Genomic DNA, 18,116 nt, shown 5'->3' with positions numbered 1-18,116 from the left:
ACACACACACACACACACACACACACACACACACACACACACACACACACATCAAGACAATTTTTGTCATATTACAACAAAAAAAAAAAACGTCTTAAGGTACATCTTACTCTCACATTCGCACCTTCACTGCGTGGAAACGTAATCCCTGCTGATCCGACATTGACTGCATTCCGCCGTGTTCAATATTGGCTTCTTTCCCAATCAATCAGACACATTGACCAATGCGTCAGGTCCTCTCCTGGTGGAGATGGCCAAACCCCCGGGGGCCACGCTCGGCATCAGTCTGACGTCGGCCAGCCATCGCAACAAGCGGGTCATTGTCATCGAACGGGTCAAGCCCGGAAGTGTGGTGGACAGGTAAGCCCCGCCCACTCCCACCGTCACCCCCCCAAAAAAAAAACAGATGGCCAACAGTGTTTCTGGTCAGATGTGGCGCGCTGCACGCCGGGGACCACCTGCTGTCCATCGACGGGACGTCCACGGAGCACTGCAGCGTCCTGGAGGCCACGCAGCTGCTGGCCAGCACCACCGAGCTGGTCAGGCTGGAGATGCTGCCGGCACACCAGGCCAGGATGACCGGCAACAAGCAACATGACACTGGTGGGTTCCTTGCAGTCAACACAAAGAACCAGAAAAAGACGGAACCAGATGGTCGGGTCGGATGTTACTTTTTAACGAGAATCATTTTCAAGTCTGTCGAAAGCTTTATTTTCTTTGATACAGCAAGAATTAGGTTGATCGTTTGGCTGGTGCGAATACGGTGTGGGTTGGTTGGTAGGTTGCAGGTCGGTAGGTATTTTGGTTGGTTGTAGAAATGTGGCTTAGTAGGTTGATAGAGTTAGGGTTGGTTGGCTGAAATTCAAGTAGGGAAATAGCTAGGTTGCTTGGTAAGTAGGTACGGTCGTTAGCTAGCAAAATAGGGAAACAAGCGTGAGGCAAGACGAGGGAAGGAGTTGGCAGAGGTGGCAAATCCAGGTCCAGGTCCAGAAAGGAAAAACCCTGCCACCGTTTGGCTTTAGCCATTTAGCCATTACCACCAATTGTTTTCGTTGTCGTGCTAGCCCCTGCTAGCTAGCTAGCTAGCTAGCCAGCACCTGGGGCTAAAGCCATACTGTGGCAGGGTTTTTCCTTTCTGGATCTGGATTTGCCACCTCTGGGAGTTGGATAGGCAGGTGGGTAGGTTAGATGCAGTAGGTTGTGTTAGAGTAGATAATATTTGGTATTCTACTCTTTGCGTGTTCAATTAACTGAATGGTGAGATTCTGGTGAAGAAGTCCCTTTGCAAAGGTATCATTAAAACAGAAGCTTCTGATGACAAAAACTGACGACACTCAAACCGTGTTCTGTTCAGATTGTGTGTCCCTCCTTCTGCTGCACATCATTATTTATTGAAAAGTGGGTAAATACGAAAAGTCTCCTCCCATCAGCAAGTTCAGCAAGTTCCCAGGAATACAAATCAGATTAGAGAAAAACAATAATACATCAGCCTGTCTCTTCCGACCGGCTGAGACCGGTACCAGGCTACACTCCCTTCTCTTCTCAGGAGAGTGAGACAGATAAGAATACAATAGACCATACTATTCATTGAGCTACACAGCTATAACTAAATGACTCCAAAAACGGCTAAAATATAAATTGAAACTGAAAAACAATGTTAATAATTTAACAGTTGGTTGTTTGGTTGGAATCTTAGGTAGGTAGATAGGTAGGTAAGAAATGTAAGTAGGTAGTAGACAGGTAGGCCACCGGGTAGGAAAGGTAGGTGGTGGCGAGCCGGGTAGCAAGAGAGGTTGGTTCCAAATGAAGTGGCTTGGCAGTTGGTTTGGTTAGTTGGTTGGCAGATAGGTAAGTAGGACAGTACCGTATAAGGTCTACATTTGAAAAACTTCTGCTTGTGTGTGCTTCAGTGAAGGTTCAGAAGTCAGACCACCCTCACCCTCACTCGTGGGACCCCTGCGTCAACTTCTGTCCATCGTCTGCCAACTCCACCCACTGTAACGCCAGCTCCACCCTGCACAAGTCATGGACCGCCTCCAACAACAACGCCATAAACAACAATAACCTGGACTACTGCAAGTGTGAGCACACACACACACACACACACACACACACACGTGTCTTTGTATCATCGTGGGGACATCTCATTGACTTGACGCATTTCCTAGCCCCTCCCCCTAACCCCAAGCATAAAAAATGATTGCCTACCCTAACCTCAACCATAACCCAATTCAAACCTAAACTCTCAAAAAAGTTCTGAACTTGTGGGGACCACCAAAATTTCAAGTCGGTCCCCACAATGGTAGTTAAACCTGGAAAAAACACACGTGTATGGGCCCCACAATGTAGCAAAGACAAAGGCACACACACACACACATACAATGCTGCACCCATTCATTTCCCTATATATGTACATTAGTGTCCATTTGTGTATATTTGCAATATGTCTATTACGTCGTGATTGTTGTTGCATCCTGTATTTCCACAGCTTTGGTGTCGGCCAATTTCTCTCCGGGCTCCACGACCACGTCGGGTCCCAGCAGCCAGGGTTCCAACACGCTCCCCAGGCCCTCGGTCCCCATGAGCCCCCGGAACTCGCTGCTCAAACGCAGACACAGAAAGAAAGACCACAAAAGCTCCCGTGAGCTTCACGCTGCGCTCGCTCACTCGCTCGCTCACTCGCTCGCTCACGTCTTCGTTTCATGTGCTTCTTTTGAAGTAGTCGTGCCCATTGTTAGACCATGCTCAAGTTAAGATTGTCTTGGAATGCATTTGAGGAGGCCTTTTGAAAATGTGGATTTTCGTGCCTTACACATTTTGTACAAATGTGGTATTTTATTTTACTAGTTGGGGTAACGGGTTAGGTTTGGGGTTTGGATTTGGGTTAACGTTTATTTTTGGTCTTGGGGTCACGTGAGGTTAACCCTAACATTTGGGGATACTGTTTGTGTTGGGATTAAGGTTAATGGTTTGGGATGGGAAAAGGGTTCAAGTTTAAGGGTTCAATTTTAGGGTCAGTAGTTAAATGAGTTAGTATTAGCAGGATTAGGATCGGATGAGTTTGGGTATGGTTATAGGTTGTAATGATTGGTTTAGTGGTTTTAGTGGGCATCTGGGTAATCTTAGTACAGTAGTAGATTAGTAGGGCAAATTTCCAAAAATATATTTGGATGTTAGTTCTATTCTTTTATATTAATCAGTGCACGTCCTGAAGACATCGTTGGTTGCCATGACAGTTTTCCAGAAGCAAGTTGTTTGTGTGTGCGTGCGTTTAGTGTCGCTGGCGTCCAGTTCGGTGGGCCCGGGCGGTCAGGTGGTCCACGTGGAGACGAGCGAGGTCATCCTGACGGGGGACCCCCTTAACGGATTTGGCGTTCAGCTGCAAGGAGGAATCTTTGCCACCGAAACGCTTTCCGCGCCGCCGCTCATTCGATTCATCGAGCCCGACAGCTCGGCCGAGAGGTGAGCCTGACGAGGCGGGGCGGGACGGGATGGGACGGGACGGGACGGGACGGGACGGGACGGGACGGGATGGGACGGGACGGGACGGGACGGGACGGGACGGGACGGGATGGGACGGGACGGGACGGGACGGGACGGGACGGGACGGGACGGGACGGGAAGGGACGGGAAGGGACGGGGCGGGACGGGACGGGACAGGAAGGGACGGGACGGGGCGGGGCGGGGCGGGGCGGGAAGGGGCGGGACGGGACGGGACGGGACGGGAAGGGACGGGGCGGGATGGGGCGGGACGGGGCGGGACGGGACGGGACGGGGCGGGACGGGACGGGACGGGACGGAAAGGGACGGGACCCAAGATATCATCACATAACATATTCATAAATAATAATAAATATTCAAAAATATGTTGCATCTGAAATATGTAAGGAAGTGGAACGAGCAATTGCAAATATCTGTGGTCAACATTTGTCAACATTGATTTGTATTTGTCAGTCAGTCAGTTAATTGTTTGTTAGGTAGTTCTTCATACTAATTTTGAAGGTATAAGCTTATGTTTGATTTGGGTTGGTTAGGGTTAGTTAGTTAGTTAGTTAGTCCATTCGAATTTTGAGAACAGGGAGCTAAATCTAGATTGCTCTTCGTTATTGTGGGAACACTTGAAGCATTCGCGCGCACGTTATTGTGATTTTTATTCTCCTCACTTTTTTTTCCCACATAATACTTCTTCCGATTTACACCATTCAAATTTCAACTTGCTTCAACGATTCCTGCCTTCTCGGGTATTTGCCGTCTGATTTCCCATTTGAACAATTTCCCGTTAAATATCAACTTTTCACCCATTTCCTTTCAATGGGACTGACATTGAACTTTCCCACCAGCTCTCTGACGCTGCTCAGTGGCGCATTTCGTAAATTGCGTTGTCCAGTAACCAGGAGGTCGTGAGTTTGAATCCCACCTCCGACTGTACATAGCAAAGATAACTACGGGTTACCTTGCGCAGTCGCGTGCGTATGTCGGTTTTCAATCCCGAGCAGGTTGTTGCCTTGTTCACTCGCAAAATATTTACTCGAGGGTTCCTCTCTCTGGACTTTCTTTTTTTCCTCTCTCGCTTCTCCGTTGCCAGATTTGTTGTGTAAATACACGTTTTTTCTTGAACATCCCACAGTTTTTTCAGGCAGCGGAGAAGTATGGCGCTAGCGTGGTTAAATATTCATTAGCACTAAAGATGGCGTTGATGTGTTGCCGTGTTTTGACGAGTCACGCCCGCTCGCATTTTAGTCTGCGCAGTAACGGATTGCTAATGTCAGCGAGTCGTGTGCGTGTTTGTGTGTGTGTGTGTGTGTGTTGATTGATTGAAGCCGTACACACAATGAGTCGACCGTCTACACCCCGAGGCCACTCGCTCTGCTAGCGCCCACGCTAACAGCGCTAATTAGTGGTGGGGATCGATGAACACGTAAACATCTTCCTGCGTGTGTGACGGCCGACGACTGAACGAATGCGACCGCGAGCAGACAAACACGCTAGCTTGTTTTTAGCAGCATAGCATGTTAACATTACAGCATGGTTTGTTTTCATCGGTTCATCAGGCGGTCGTTCAGTTAGCGGCTTAGTCCGTTAGGGTTTTTCTTGGTTAGTCATTCAATCGGTTGTTTAGTTTGAAGTTTAGTCAGTCAGTTTGTCCGTTGGTTGATTTGGTGGTTGGTCTGTCACTAGGTCAGTTAGTTGGCCAGTTACCTTGTCTGATTTTGGTCAGTTGTTTTGTCAGTCGGTCAGTCAGTTGGTTCTCCAGTTGCGTGGTTAGTTGTTCTTTGGTTGGTTTCTTAGCTAGTTGGTATGTCACGTCAGTTAGTTGGTCAAGATCTTAGTTGGAATGTCGTTTTTTGGGGGTTGATTATTTAGTCTGTCAGTCCGTCATCTGGTTGGTTAGTTTGCCAAATTGTTTGGATGATTGGATAGTTAAATCAGCCAATTAGTCTGTCGTTTGATTGATATGCTGATAGGTCCGTTAGTTGGTAAATTATTTAGCTTTTGTGGCTGGCTAGTTGGTTGGTTGTCTCGTCATTTAGATAGTTGGTCAGTTTCTTTGTTTGGTTTTCTCTAGTTATTTAGTTAGTGAGTCAATTGGTTAGTCACTTTTTGTTTTGTTTGTTTGTTCAATGAGTTGGTCATTTGGTGGGCCGCTGGTTGGTTGGTCAGTGACTGAATCGGCCAGTCTTTCAGTTGGTCAATCTCTCCATTAGTTGGTTAGTCAATGAGTTAGCTGCTCTGTTGTAGGCTAGGTGTTTTTTTTTAGGCTGCTTAGTGTGCCAGTTACTTAGTTGCTTAGTTGTTTGATTAGTCAGGAAGTCAGCCTGTGAGTTGGTCAGTTACTTGGTGTGTCACTTACTCATCAGTCTTTTTGGTTGGGTGCTACTTTATAATACAGTTAGCTGGTTGTTCTGGTCGTGAGTTAGTTGGTCAGTTCCTTGGTTGGTCATCAAACAGCTGAGGACGACATGGCCACAGTAAGCGTCTGTCGCCGGCAGGTGCGGCCTCCTGCAGGTAGGCGATCGGCTGCTGTCCATCAACGGCATCGCCACGGAGGACGGCACCCTGGAGGAAGCCAACCAGCTGCTCCGTGACGCCGCGCTCACCAACAAAGTGGCCCTGGAGATCGAGTTTGACGTGGCGGGTGCGTACGTCAAGTGGTGAACGGGTAGCGCATTCCAACCTGTCACAGGAAGCGAAGTTGAACTGTGCTTTTTTTTTGTTTTTCCCGCAGAGTCTGTGGTCCCCAGTAGCGGAACGTTTCATGTCAAACTACCCAAGAAAAGAGGCGTCGAGCTGGGACTCACCATCAGTGGTAAGAACAAGCAAGAAACATTTTCCTTTTGAAAAGTTTATTTTTGATACTATAAAAATAAGATCTCATGTGAACAGTCAGTCGGTTTGGTATTCAGCCAGTCAGGAAGTTATTCAGTCGGTTGTTTGGTAATTGTCATTTACTTAGTCGGGCAGTTACTTAGCCAGCCAGTCAGTCAGTCAGTTGATCATTTACTTGGTCGCTCAGTTTGTTTATTGGTCACTTACTTAATCTCTCATTAGTTAGTTGATTAGTTAATGCAATGGTTGGCAGTAAGATCAATTTCTACTTCTCATCACATTAATTCCTCTTGTCTGTCACTCTTGCGTGTATCAAATTAGAAGACAAAACATCCCAAACTAGCAGGCATGCTCACTGAACTGAAGTCTCTTGAGATGTGATGCTTTCAAGTCCACATTTTACTGTTTTTTTTGGGAGGGTTGACTGCTCTGGTTTTTCCCAAATCCACAACACACAGATAATACAATGGCGCCCACGAGTGGCAAAATAGAGCAGCTGCTTGTCGAGACATGTTCACCCGCCATCCTGCTGAGGAAGCTTGATGGGGTTTGTTTGATCACGTGATTTTTGGGGGTTCTTCATCTGCAGCCAATAAAAAGGCAGGAGAGCCTCTCATCATCTCCGACATCAAGAAGGGCAGCATGGCACACAGGTCAGTGGTCCACCATCATCTTCATCATCATCATCATCATCATCATCATCATCTTCATCATCATTATCTTCATCATCTTCACCTTCATCATCATCATCTTCATCATCATCATCATCTTCATCATCATCATCATCATCATCATCATCTTCTTCATCATTATCATCTTCATCAACATCATCTTCATCTTCATCATCGTCTTCTTCATCATTATCATCATCATCTTCATCGTCATCATCATCTTAATCTTCATCATCATCATCTTCATCATTATCATCTTCATCATCATCTTCATCAACATCATCTTCATCTTCATCATCAACATCATCTTCATCATCATCATCATCATCATCTTCATCATCTTTACTGATGTATTTTGTCATGATCAAAAATTTTTGCATTTTTCTCATGTAGTTGTAATAGTAAATGCCACGGGAATTAAAAGTCGCCCATTTTCGAGAAAAATTTTTCATGTGATAACAAATTAATATTTTTTAAGAGAAATTAAAAGTTCTGTTCTGTACTGTTCTGTGCAAACACATAATTGCTGCCTATTTTTGAGAACAAAACTGTCTTGTTACGATTTTTTTTAGGGAAAATTTTTTGAATTCATAAGAGTATTATCCCTTTTCCCCCTTAAATAAAGTTGTAATATTTACAATAACAATAAGTCACATTTTGTCAGGGTAAAAAGTCATAATCTGATGAGATCAAAGTTTTATGACATTAAATTATTATTATTAATATGCCTTTGTTCCAAAATCAATAAAAATAAAACTGTTCATGCTTGGATTTCTGTTCTAATGTCTTATCACAACCAGATAAGCGCTTGCCATTGTTTTTCTAAGTGGGGGAAGACGCCTCATGAGTTTTGTCTCGTCTTCCTTTTAGGACAGGAACTCTGGAGCCAGGGGACAAACTTCTGTCCATCGACAACGTGCGTCTGGAGACGTGCTCCCGGGAGGAGGCCGAGCAAATCCTGCAGCAGTGCGAGGAGCTCGTCAAGCTCAAGATCCGCAAGGACGAGGACAACTCGGGTGAGGGCTCGTAACCCGGGACGTCATCTCGTCATGTCGATTAAAAACAAAAAAAAACAACTTGGACACACGCTATTGGAAGGGTGCAATTGCATAGTCGACCACACGGTGGGGCTGTTGGCCACAAGTCAGCTTGTGAAGGCGTTTATTCAAGAGAAAGTTGTTGGTTTTCATGAAAACAAAAAGTGCTATTGCTATTTTTAATACTATTACAATTGTGACTGCTTCTGTGGAAACGACATGAATATGTTACATTTGTTCCTAACCAAAAACTAAGGACGGTTTATGATTTAGTAACATGTTTTAACAGAACATTAATAGGGCAGCTTGATTAACACACAGAATCGAGCGCTGACTGATAATGACGATAGCATTTTTTTTACTCATCACTATTCTATATGAAAGCACATCTGTGTGCGTGTGCGTGTGCGTGTGCGTGCGTGTACCAGACGAGCAGGAGACGTCCGGCAGCATCATCTACACGGTGGAGCTCAAGCGCTACGGCGGCCCGCTGGGAATCACCATCTCGGGCACGGAGGAGCCCTTTGACCCCATCACCATCTCTGGACTCACCAAGCGAGGCTTGGCTGAGAGGTACGCACACACACGCCGCGAAACGGTGTTCGCCAGTCGTGTTCGCAAACTTTGTAACACCTTTAAAAGCATGATATTTTGAAATGTTTTGTGTTTATATATATATATATATATATATATATATATATATATATATATATATTGGTCAATGTTGCCACAGTTAATATACATTGAAAAAGTAACTTAGTTACTTTAGTGATAATGTGACTTTAAAAGTAACTTAGTTACTTTACTGATTACTTGTAACTAGCTACATTACAAGTTACTTTATTAGTTGATGCCAACAACACCGTTTAACATAAAATTGACGACCGGTTATGTCAACACTTTGTTGCATTTTTAACAGTGATGTTTAAGAATAAAGTTAATTTTTTAAATAAAAAATAAAAATAAAGACAACATTTTGACTTAGTATAAATAATAATTTTCTTTAAAAAAATGAATGTTCATGTTCATTTCACTTCACATAAATGGGCTACTTGTTATACAGCAAGTGAAGCGTGTGTGTGTGCGTGTGCGCGTGCGCGTGCGCGTGCGCGTGCGTGAGCAGGACGGGCGCGATCCACGTGGGCGACCGCATCCTGGCCATCAACAGCGTGAGCCTGAAGGGCAAACCGCTGAGCGAGGCCATCCTCCTCCTGCAGATGGCCGGCGAGACCGTCACGCTGAAAATCAAGAAGATGATCGACAGTAAGACAACGCGATCGGCATCGTCGTCATCATCAATCTGCTTCCGTTTTCTCCTCGTTAGAACTTTGCCCTTTTTGCCGGGAAGACGCAGACGATAGGAAAGCGGGCGAGGCGGACGACGCCACGGAGAACGAGCTGAGCGACGGCGAGGACGACGACTTGACCGACTTGACGGACAGCCAGCGGACCAACAAACTGTCGGAACTTTACGCCACGACCGTCCCCAGCGTTGACTCGGCCGTGGACTCCTGGGACGGGTCCGGACTGGATGCCGGATACTGTAGCCAGGGTATTTTGGTTTTTGTTTTCTTCTCTAAAATGTTAGATGTTTTGAAGAAAGATGTTCGTACATTTCGAGAGATAATATATGTTTTCGTGAAGAAAGCATTTCATTGAGAAAAGTCGTATTTGATTCCAAAGAAGGTTTTATGGTTTCAAGATGAGGATTTCTGAAAAGAGTTATATTTTATTTAAAACTGTATGTTTAAGAGAAATTGTTATATAATTCAAGAAAAGGTATATTTATGATAAAAGACAATGTGTATTATCAAAATAAGTCATATATTTCTGGGGAAAAAAAGGTTGCACATTGCTGAAAATATGTTGTATATTTTTAAGAAGAAAAGTCATATCTTTCCCGGAAAAAAAAGTCAGACATTTTGGACAAAAAGTCATATAAAAAAAAAAAATTTGAGAATTTTTTGGGGGATTTTTTTTAGGAAAATGTTGCATATTGCCCAAAAAGTCATATATTTCTGGAAAAAAAAAAGGTTGCACATTGCTGAAAATATGTTGTATATTTTTAAGAAGAAAAGTCATATCTTTCCAGAAAAAAAAGTCAGACATTTTGGACAAAAAGTCATATAAAAAAAAAATAATTCAGAATTGTTTTTTGGAATTTTTTTGAATTTTTATTTTTTTAGGAAAATGTTGCATATTGCCCAAAAAGTCATATATTTCTGGAAAAAAAAAGTTGCACATTGCTGAAAATATGTTGTATATTTTTAAGAAGAAAAGTCATATCTTTCCAGAAAAAAAAAGTCAGACATTTTGGACAAAAAGTCATATAATAAAAAAAATTAAAAAGAAAGAAAATTGAGAAAAATGTATTTGATTTTTTTTAGGAAAATGTTGCATATTGCCCAAAAAGTCATATATTTCTGAAAAAAAGTGAAGGAATATTTATACCTTAGTCACAATAACAGAAATCACAATATTTTTTTAGTTTTAGTTTTATATTATTAGAAACTAAGTATTACCAGAAAAAAAAACATTTAGATTTCAGGAAAATCCTATATTGTTTGAAAAAAGTAAATAAATAAATTAATTAAATTAAAAAATATATTTGAAAAACAGCTTCTTACATTTGTATATTTCTGAGAAACATCATGTTTATTTTAAACAATTTTACTTAAAATAATAAAAAATGTAAAAAGTCCATATCCCCCCCAAAAAAAGTCCTGTGCAGAAAAAAGTGGTTGAATTCTGAATAAAACAAAACATAACAATGTGTACATATAATAAAAAGAAGTGATATTTGAAATTGTTGTGTTTCATGGCGTAGGCACGTACAGCCACCAGGCCTCCACCGGCATGGCCCTTCACCCTCATGAGTGGCGCAGCGCTAAGCAGGAGCAGCAGCGCACCACGACGCCCCCTCCTGGCTGCCGGAAGAATTACCCCTTCAGCGACGGCGGCTTCAGCGAGGACGAGTGGGAAAAACCTTTGGGGTGAGACAGCAAAAATTCAACTTCATTTTCAAGAAATGATTCGATCAACATTTCCCGCCCGCCCCCATCAGTTTCATTGGCCAATCGGCGGACGGAATTCTGCTGGACTCCGACGACAGTTTCTGGTGTCAGGCCCTGGAGGACCTGGAGACCTGCGGCCAATCGGAACTGCTCAGAGAGATTGAGGTTTGTTAGCATTTAGCGCAACGCTAAATGACGTTTAGTATAGTGAGAGAAATTAAACAACAAATCATATCATTTTGTCTAATCAAAGGCCGCTAGCTTGCTGCTAACGTATCGTGTAAAAAGCTAACATAAATTAGCAACAGTAATGGAATAACGGTAACAGAAGTTCTGTCATGATATTATCATTTGTTTGTGTCACGCAGGCGTCGATCATGACTGGCACGGCCATCAGTTTGGGCGTCGAAGGCGTCAACAAGCCTGCGACCGATCCCGTCCTGAGCCACGGCCGCATGAGCCCGTTGCAGCGCAACGCCCTCCTCCATCAGGGCCCGCACCTCCACCAGGGGGCGCACCTGCACGAGGAGCTGCACCTGCATGACGATGAAGGTGAGACTGCTACAAACTGCCGCTTACGCTTACCAAAACCCCCAAAAATCCCATGGCCCACTCACAAACAAAAAGGTCACAAAAAGTTCATACAGTCATGATCATGATTCTTGTCTCAAATTAAAATAAAAAAAAAACAAAAAAGTTGGAATTTTATGAGAAAAGTCAAAATTGCAGTCAAATTAATAAATAGTCTAATATTATAACATAAAATTAATTTTATTTCATTTTTTTTCATTTATTGAATGAATTATGAGAAACAAGTCTAAGTTGACAAGGAAAAAGTCTGAACATTATGAGGACAAAGTTTTTAAATTACAGGGAAAAAGGTTTTACAAGGAAAAAACCTTAGTTTTGTTTTTGCTGTTTTCTTCGTAAATTTATGACAAGCAAGTCTGAATGTTATGAGAAAAACGTATTCTGAATTTATGAGGAAAAAGTATGAACTTTATGAGGAAAAAGAAAAAAAATACAGGAAAATTCCGAATTTTACAAGGAAAAAAAACAGAATTTCTATATGCAAAAGTTGCAATTTTATAAGGAAAAAGTCCTAATTTTACAATGAAAATGTCAAATTTTTTACATTGAGGATTTTACAAAGCAAAAATGTCAATTTTATGACTGGAAAAGTCCGTATTTGACAGGGAAATAGTCCAAGTTTACAATGTTAAAGTCACATTTTACAAGAAAAAAATCGGAATTTTATTGGATACTGTAAAGTTGAATAGTTTTTACGAGGGGAAAAGAAAGTCTCAATTTGACGCTGGTAAGAAAAAAATGATGACATTTTACAGAGAACAGTCGGAAAAAAGTCAGAATTGCACATTGAAAAAAAAAAGAGAAAAGTCAGAATTGCACATTGAAAAATTCCAAATTTGCCGAGAAAACATTTTTTGTGCAGGAATTGAAGAAGTCGACACAAGTGCTATTTTTTCTCCTCTATTTGCGACGGAATGTTTGCGTTGGCAGACGGCCACCTGGAGGTCCACTTCCACCCGGACGATCTGCTCCAAGCGGGGACGCACCTCCTCCAGGACCACATGTCGCCGCTGGCGCACCACGAGCTCAAGTCCAAAGCCTCGCTGCGGGTTTCCGAACGGACGTGGGAGTCGCGGCGCATCAAGGAGGAGATGCAAGGCCTGCTGTCGCCGACGCCGCTCGAGCTGCACAAGGTTCGGTTGCCAACATGGCTCAGGAGAGTTTGGCAATTTTCATTTGAATTCTTTTGTTTTGAGTTTTGTTTTTTAATTTTGTCACTTTTAATTCGTTTTTAAGGTGGTTGTGTTACTTTTGATTAGTTTTAGTCATAAAAAAAAATGTTTCGTTTTAGTTAGTTTTAGCATTAGCTTTTTTTTGTGTATTACTTGTGCGCAATATTTAATCTAAGGTAAAAGTACCACAATTCTTACCCCGCATTACATTTCGGCTGAGTTCAATGAGAAAGCGGGCGAGCCGAACCGTCGGAGCCAAAAGTCAAGCACGCAAAATTGACGCCGACGAGTGACATCATCTGAAGGTGCGTTCCTATTGGCTGCCGCTAGATGACATCACTTCTGTGCGACACACTCAATTCAAACGTCCTTATTCCGGTTAATATCAGGAAAAAATACACATTTAAAATAATCCCCAAAAGCTCATGCATTAAATTACCAAAGACTAAAAGGACATTTTCACTATAATTATAGTTTGTAAACATAAAATGTCGTTTTTAGCATTTAGCATGTAGCATTTTCATTTTATTTTGTTAACAAAAGTTTTCTCGTCACTAAATAAATCTTCTTTTTTTTTTCTTCTTTTGTTTCTTCTTTTTTTTTTTTTCTAAAGAGCTCAGTATTGTTCATTCGGTAATGTCATCATCGTTGCTTTTTTTTTATTATTATTTTTTTTTTATAAAATATATATATATATATATATATATATATTTATTTTTTTGTATGTGGGTGAGTGTGTGTGCGTGCGTGCGCACGCGCGTGCGTGCGTGCGTGCGTGTATTTGTTAGCTCACCAAAAACCTATTAGAAAAAAATCCCATACCGTTCACCTAAACCGAACACCGCCGTCAGGAGACCCGAGGAAGGACCAAAGAAAACAAAGGAAAGTGAAATCCAGCACCGACCAGACACCACCCACCGGGCCACCCATCAGAATTCTTCCCCAACCCCAGAAACATCTAAATTCCAACAAATCCCCCAAAAAATCAGGGAGACCTCACTAAATAAATCTTGATGCTCAGCGAAGCCAAACATTGAGACAAACAATTTGCGCTGAAGCGACCCATGGCTCTTGTTTGAGCAAGAACCAGAACCAGCAACCGCTCCTGGGCCGTGACGTCCATTTTTGTTCGATGGGCTGCAGGTTACGGTGATCAAAGATCCCGAAAGTGACGACTTCGGCTTCAGCGTGTCGGACGGTTTCCTGGAAAAAGGCGTTTACGTCAACATGGTGCGACCGGACGGACCGGCCGACCGATCGGGCCTGCGACCCTACGACAGGATCCTTCAGGTACCGACCGTGTCTTTGGTGATTTCTTGCCAAAGCTGCCGTCCTCCAGTCACATGACTTGACTTAAGTGATGCGTTTTCGGACTCGGTCCGAAGTGGTTCTGAGTTCCTCCCGCGCGCGTTTCAGGTGAACCACGTCAGGACTCGGGACTTCGACTGCTGCCTGGCGGTGCCGCTCATCACGGAAGCCGGCGACCGGTTGGAGCTGGTCATCAGCCGCAACCCGCTGGACGGCGCCGAAGACAACAACAACGCTCTGGACCACCACCCGCTGGATCTGTAGCGCTGACGCTGCAAACGGTCAGATTTGACGGGGACTGAAAAAGGACACTTTGGACTCGCGCCTCACGTTGATGGTGCTTGCGCTTTCCCTCGCAGCGCTCGTACCACGGTGAGAACAGCTCCGGGGTTCTGCCTGGCGCTTCTTCGCTTGAGCCACGAGACCGCCAGACCGCCAACCTGAGGACGGACCGCGTCCTCGCCATCTTTGCAGACGTCCGCGTCGCTGCAAAAAAAAAAAAAAAAAAAAACTCCAGCAGAACTTTTGTCACGGACAAGAGCGTGTCATCTTGAGGACACCAAACCATGATGTCATCACAACCATGATGTCATCACAACCATGATGTCATCACAACTTTCACTTCTTCTTTTTTTCAGGTCACGTCATTTTCAATACGCTGTAAAAAATGAAAAATGCATCAGGGCGCACTTTTTGCAGCGTTTTATGTGCAGTCCGTTTTCCACTTCCTGTTGGTGTCCCAATACTTTTGTCCTGGAACATTTTGACCTCCAGGTTGTGTCCCAATAGTATTGACGGCGTCTTCGGGCCGTGTATAAATAAAAAAAAACATTTAGAGTGCGGGAGCAATATTCGCAGAAAAAAACTCGCAAATTTGCCACTTTTGCAAGAAACGAACTTGTAAAGTTGCTTCTGATTGGTTCGTGTTCGTCAGCTGACCGAGGAAGTGCTGTCGCGCGAGCTGCCGCGTGTGACGAGTGAAGTTGAAACGAAGAATGAATCCGTCTCCATCCTGCCTTTTTTAATTTTAGAAACGCCGTCCGATTAACCACCAACGAATCCTCACATTCGACTTTAGCGACGCTACGTGTATTTCCCGTAAGTCAAAAATACGCCGTCGTGCACTAGTTATGTTCGCATTCATATATTTGTTCCACTCTCTGTGGCTGTCCCAATACTTTTGTCCCAATTCCACACCGCATGGTTACCGTGGCAACAATTGAATTTGCAGGCTTCTCCTGTGAGTGCTTCCTGCCTTTCCAGGCTTTGCTTGTCAGTGTGGAAACTTCTTGAATCATGAGGTCGCCCTCAGGTGCACCCCCCCCCCCCGCTGTCCCCCCCACCCCTCGTCCCCCGTCCCCCGTCCCCCCCACCCCCGTCCCCCCACCCCCCCACCGTATTTTTAGTCCCACACATTCCATCCTGCAGCTTTACATCAACGTCACCTGCTGCTGTTTTCTCCCGCAACGTGGCCCTCTCGGAGGCAATTATTTGTGGATTAGCGGCGCTAAGAGGAGCCCGCACGCCCGTCACATGAACTCGCCCACCCGATAAAGCCCACAGCGCACCCCCCCCACCCTGAACCAACCCCCACCCACCTCACAAAGTCAACCGGAACATTCACAGCTTCCACTCGTTCCCAATTTTACACTCGGCCTGTCGTCCATTCGTCACGGATCGCCTTGAGGCTACTCGGCGCACCCCCTCTGCCCTCGAGATGCACACTTTTTTTTCTCAACATGCAAGGCCAGAGTCAAATGAAATAAATCAGCTTTTTTGCAAACTTTTTAAGCCACGCATACCTTTCGATATCCAAAGACAGTTAGCGCACCCCCTCTCCCTTCGATACAGTTAAAAAAAAAAAAATTACAACACATGAGGATCAAAACAGATGTATACATTTATTGTAGTATTTTCTAAACATTTCAAGCCAAAATGTTCCTCCTCCAACTTGCAAACACACAAAAAACAAAATTTTCCCAAAATGTTAACCCCCATATATTTTTGGGAACATCGAAAGGCCAACACAAAATGTCAAAATTTGATACATTTTTAAAGGCCTCCTTCAACATTCAGATGCGTTTGGCGCTTCCCCTTTCCCTTGGGCACACCCTAGAAATCTGTTTTCAACAAATACATGCCAAAAAAACAAATATATTTCAGTTTTTCAACATAGTTGGCGCACCCCTTCCTTCATTTTTTCACAAAGAGACGTCAAATCCAAATGAAGACCAAAACAAATCTACCTTTCCCAAACCTTTTTCAAGCCACGCAACCCCTTCGACATCCCAACACAGTTGGCGCACCCCTTCATACTTGTTCACTCCCTGAAAAAAAAATCAAATGAATTAATGACCAAAACCAAATTGACCAATCCTTATTAGTTATTTCTAAACCTTTTAAATAACGCATCTGGCTAAAACAACACTACTTATGTCCGTATTTCTGAAACTTCACAGTAGGCGCACCCCTCACCACAACACACAACCTTAAAAAAATAGATTTAAAAAACAAATGATGACAAATACACAAATGTCCTCCAGTCTTTTCCAAAGTTTTGAAGCCATGCACACCATTTAACCTTGCTGCAAAATGGGCGCACCCCCTTTCCTGGGCACACACCCTGAAAAAAACACATCCAAACATTTAAATGTCCAAAAAGCAAATAAGATCTTTTGTCAAACTTTTCTAAGCAGCGTACCCAAAAATGCACCCCCACCCCCCTGCACACATCTGCAAAACATGATCAGCCTCACACCCCCGGTGTGTGTGTGCGTGTGTGTGTGCGTGTGCGTGTGCGTGTGCGTGTGCGTGTGTGTGTTTGTGTGTACCAGAATACTGTTGGTTTACATGTAAATAATGACAAAGTTGTCACAAATCACGTTGTGTGTGTTAAAAAAAAAAAGCACAAATCAGCGTCGGATACGACGTAGTGTAAATATTGTTGTGACTTTTTACAAGAAGACATTTTGTAAAGGAACAAAACAAGTTACTGAAAAAAGCCTTCCCAAGTGTTGTGTTGGATTTCATGTATTTATAATGTGTGTGTGTGTGCGTGCGCGTGATTGTGTGTGTGTGTGTGTTTCCCTATGCATCTCAATATTGAAGTTCTGTTTGAAGCCCAATCTGGAAGCAAACGTTAAAGACCCAAAGGATGATTACTGTAAAAGCTTTTTGTCTGTTTTTACGATGGACATCTGCATATTCGGATTTCTGCATTTGCAAAAAAAAAAAAAAAAAAAAAAAAGCAAAAAAATTAGCCCAAAAAAAAGGAAACGAAAAAAGAAGAAAAATATTTTTTAGAATGTTGTTGAACTTTTTTTTGTATTTGTTATTTGTCTCAACTTATGTAGGTTGGATGGAATGTGGCTCTGTTTTATGTGTTAATGTATTATTTTTTTTTGAATGTTTGAATGAGTCTTAAGCGCTAAAAGCTTCTTCCTAATTCCAGATTGGGCTTTTCAAAAAGTCTCATTTTGTTCGTGTAAAGCTCTCCGTGTAATATCATATTTTTCTACCAGCAACTTTCTCTTCTCAAACTTGGGGAGCAAATGAGAATAAAAAAACGAAAATTGTCATGTGCAAAATAAAAGGTCAAACTTTCTTTGTTGTCATTTGCTTTTTACGCCAGTGACCACTTCACTGACACTTTGTAAATTACAGTTTCCGGCCGACCATTGCGAACAGAAACAAGATGTGGCGATGCCTGCATTTAGAAGTCGGGGGGGTCTGCGGGACCTTTGAGCCAGCACATCATCAGCATTTCACATTTTTTTCAAAATTGGGTTTCAAATTACAACTTCAAAGTAAGGTCGCAATTTGTAACACTGGCTATAAAATGATGGGTTCAAAAATGCAACTGCCAAAATCGGTGACCTTTGTTTTCAAAGTAGGGTTTCAAATTAGGGTTAGGATTTTAAACACGGGTTGGGGTGTCAAACTAGGGTTAGGGAGTTTGTTTTCGGTTTTTTAGATATGGTTAGTGTTTCAAATTCA

General features: G+C 43.2%; 1 protein-coding gene across 8 annotated transcripts in view; it reads left to right on the top strand.

Moving 5' to 3' along the window:
- Nucleotides 1-17,723, top strand: part of grip2b (glutamate receptor interacting protein 2b) — a 63,160-nt gene extending 45,437 nt beyond the window's left edge. For 7 of the 8 annotated variants that reach the window (XM_086086812.1, XM_086086810.1, XM_086086808.1 and 4 more), the window contains 18 exons: nt 213-360; nt 431-603; nt 1,911-2,081; nt 2,489-2,641; nt 3,276-3,462; nt 5,991-6,136; nt 6,227-6,307; nt 6,917-6,980; nt 7,869-8,014; nt 8,464-8,608; nt 9,159-9,298; nt 9,384-9,587; nt 10,863-11,028; nt 11,100-11,214; nt 11,418-11,601; nt 12,571-12,773; nt 13,956-14,102; nt 14,229-17,723. In XM_086086812.1, the coding sequence (XP_085942938.1) occupies nt 213-360; nt 431-603; nt 1,911-2,081; nt 2,489-2,641; nt 3,276-3,462; nt 5,991-6,136; nt 6,227-6,307; nt 6,917-6,980; nt 7,869-8,014; nt 8,464-8,608; nt 9,159-9,298; nt 9,384-9,587; nt 10,863-11,028; nt 11,100-11,214; nt 11,418-11,601; nt 12,571-12,773; nt 13,956-14,102; nt 14,229-14,384 (2,729 nt within the window). In that variant the 3' untranslated portion in view covers nt 14,385-17,723. The remainder of the gene's footprint in view (nt 1-212; nt 361-430; nt 604-1,910; nt 2,082-2,488; nt 2,642-3,275; nt 3,463-5,990; nt 6,137-6,226; nt 6,308-6,916; nt 6,981-7,868; nt 8,015-8,463; nt 8,609-9,158; nt 9,299-9,383; nt 9,588-10,862; nt 11,029-11,099; nt 11,215-11,417; nt 11,602-12,570; nt 12,774-13,955; nt 14,103-14,228) is intronic. The other variant, XM_086086807.1, reaches the window with a different exon arrangement.
- Nucleotides 17,724-18,116: the final 393 nt, after the last annotated feature.

The sequence above is a fragment of the Leptonotus elevatus genome, chromosome 10 (genome assembly GCF_054856555.1).
Source record: "Leptonotus elevatus isolate MCC_2025b chromosome 10, RoL_Lele_1.0, whole genome shotgun sequence".
NCBI classification, from domain to species: Eukaryota; Metazoa; Chordata; class Actinopteri; order Syngnathiformes; family Syngnathidae; genus Leptonotus; species Leptonotus elevatus.
This window is presented reverse-complemented; position numbering and strand designations above follow the sequence as displayed.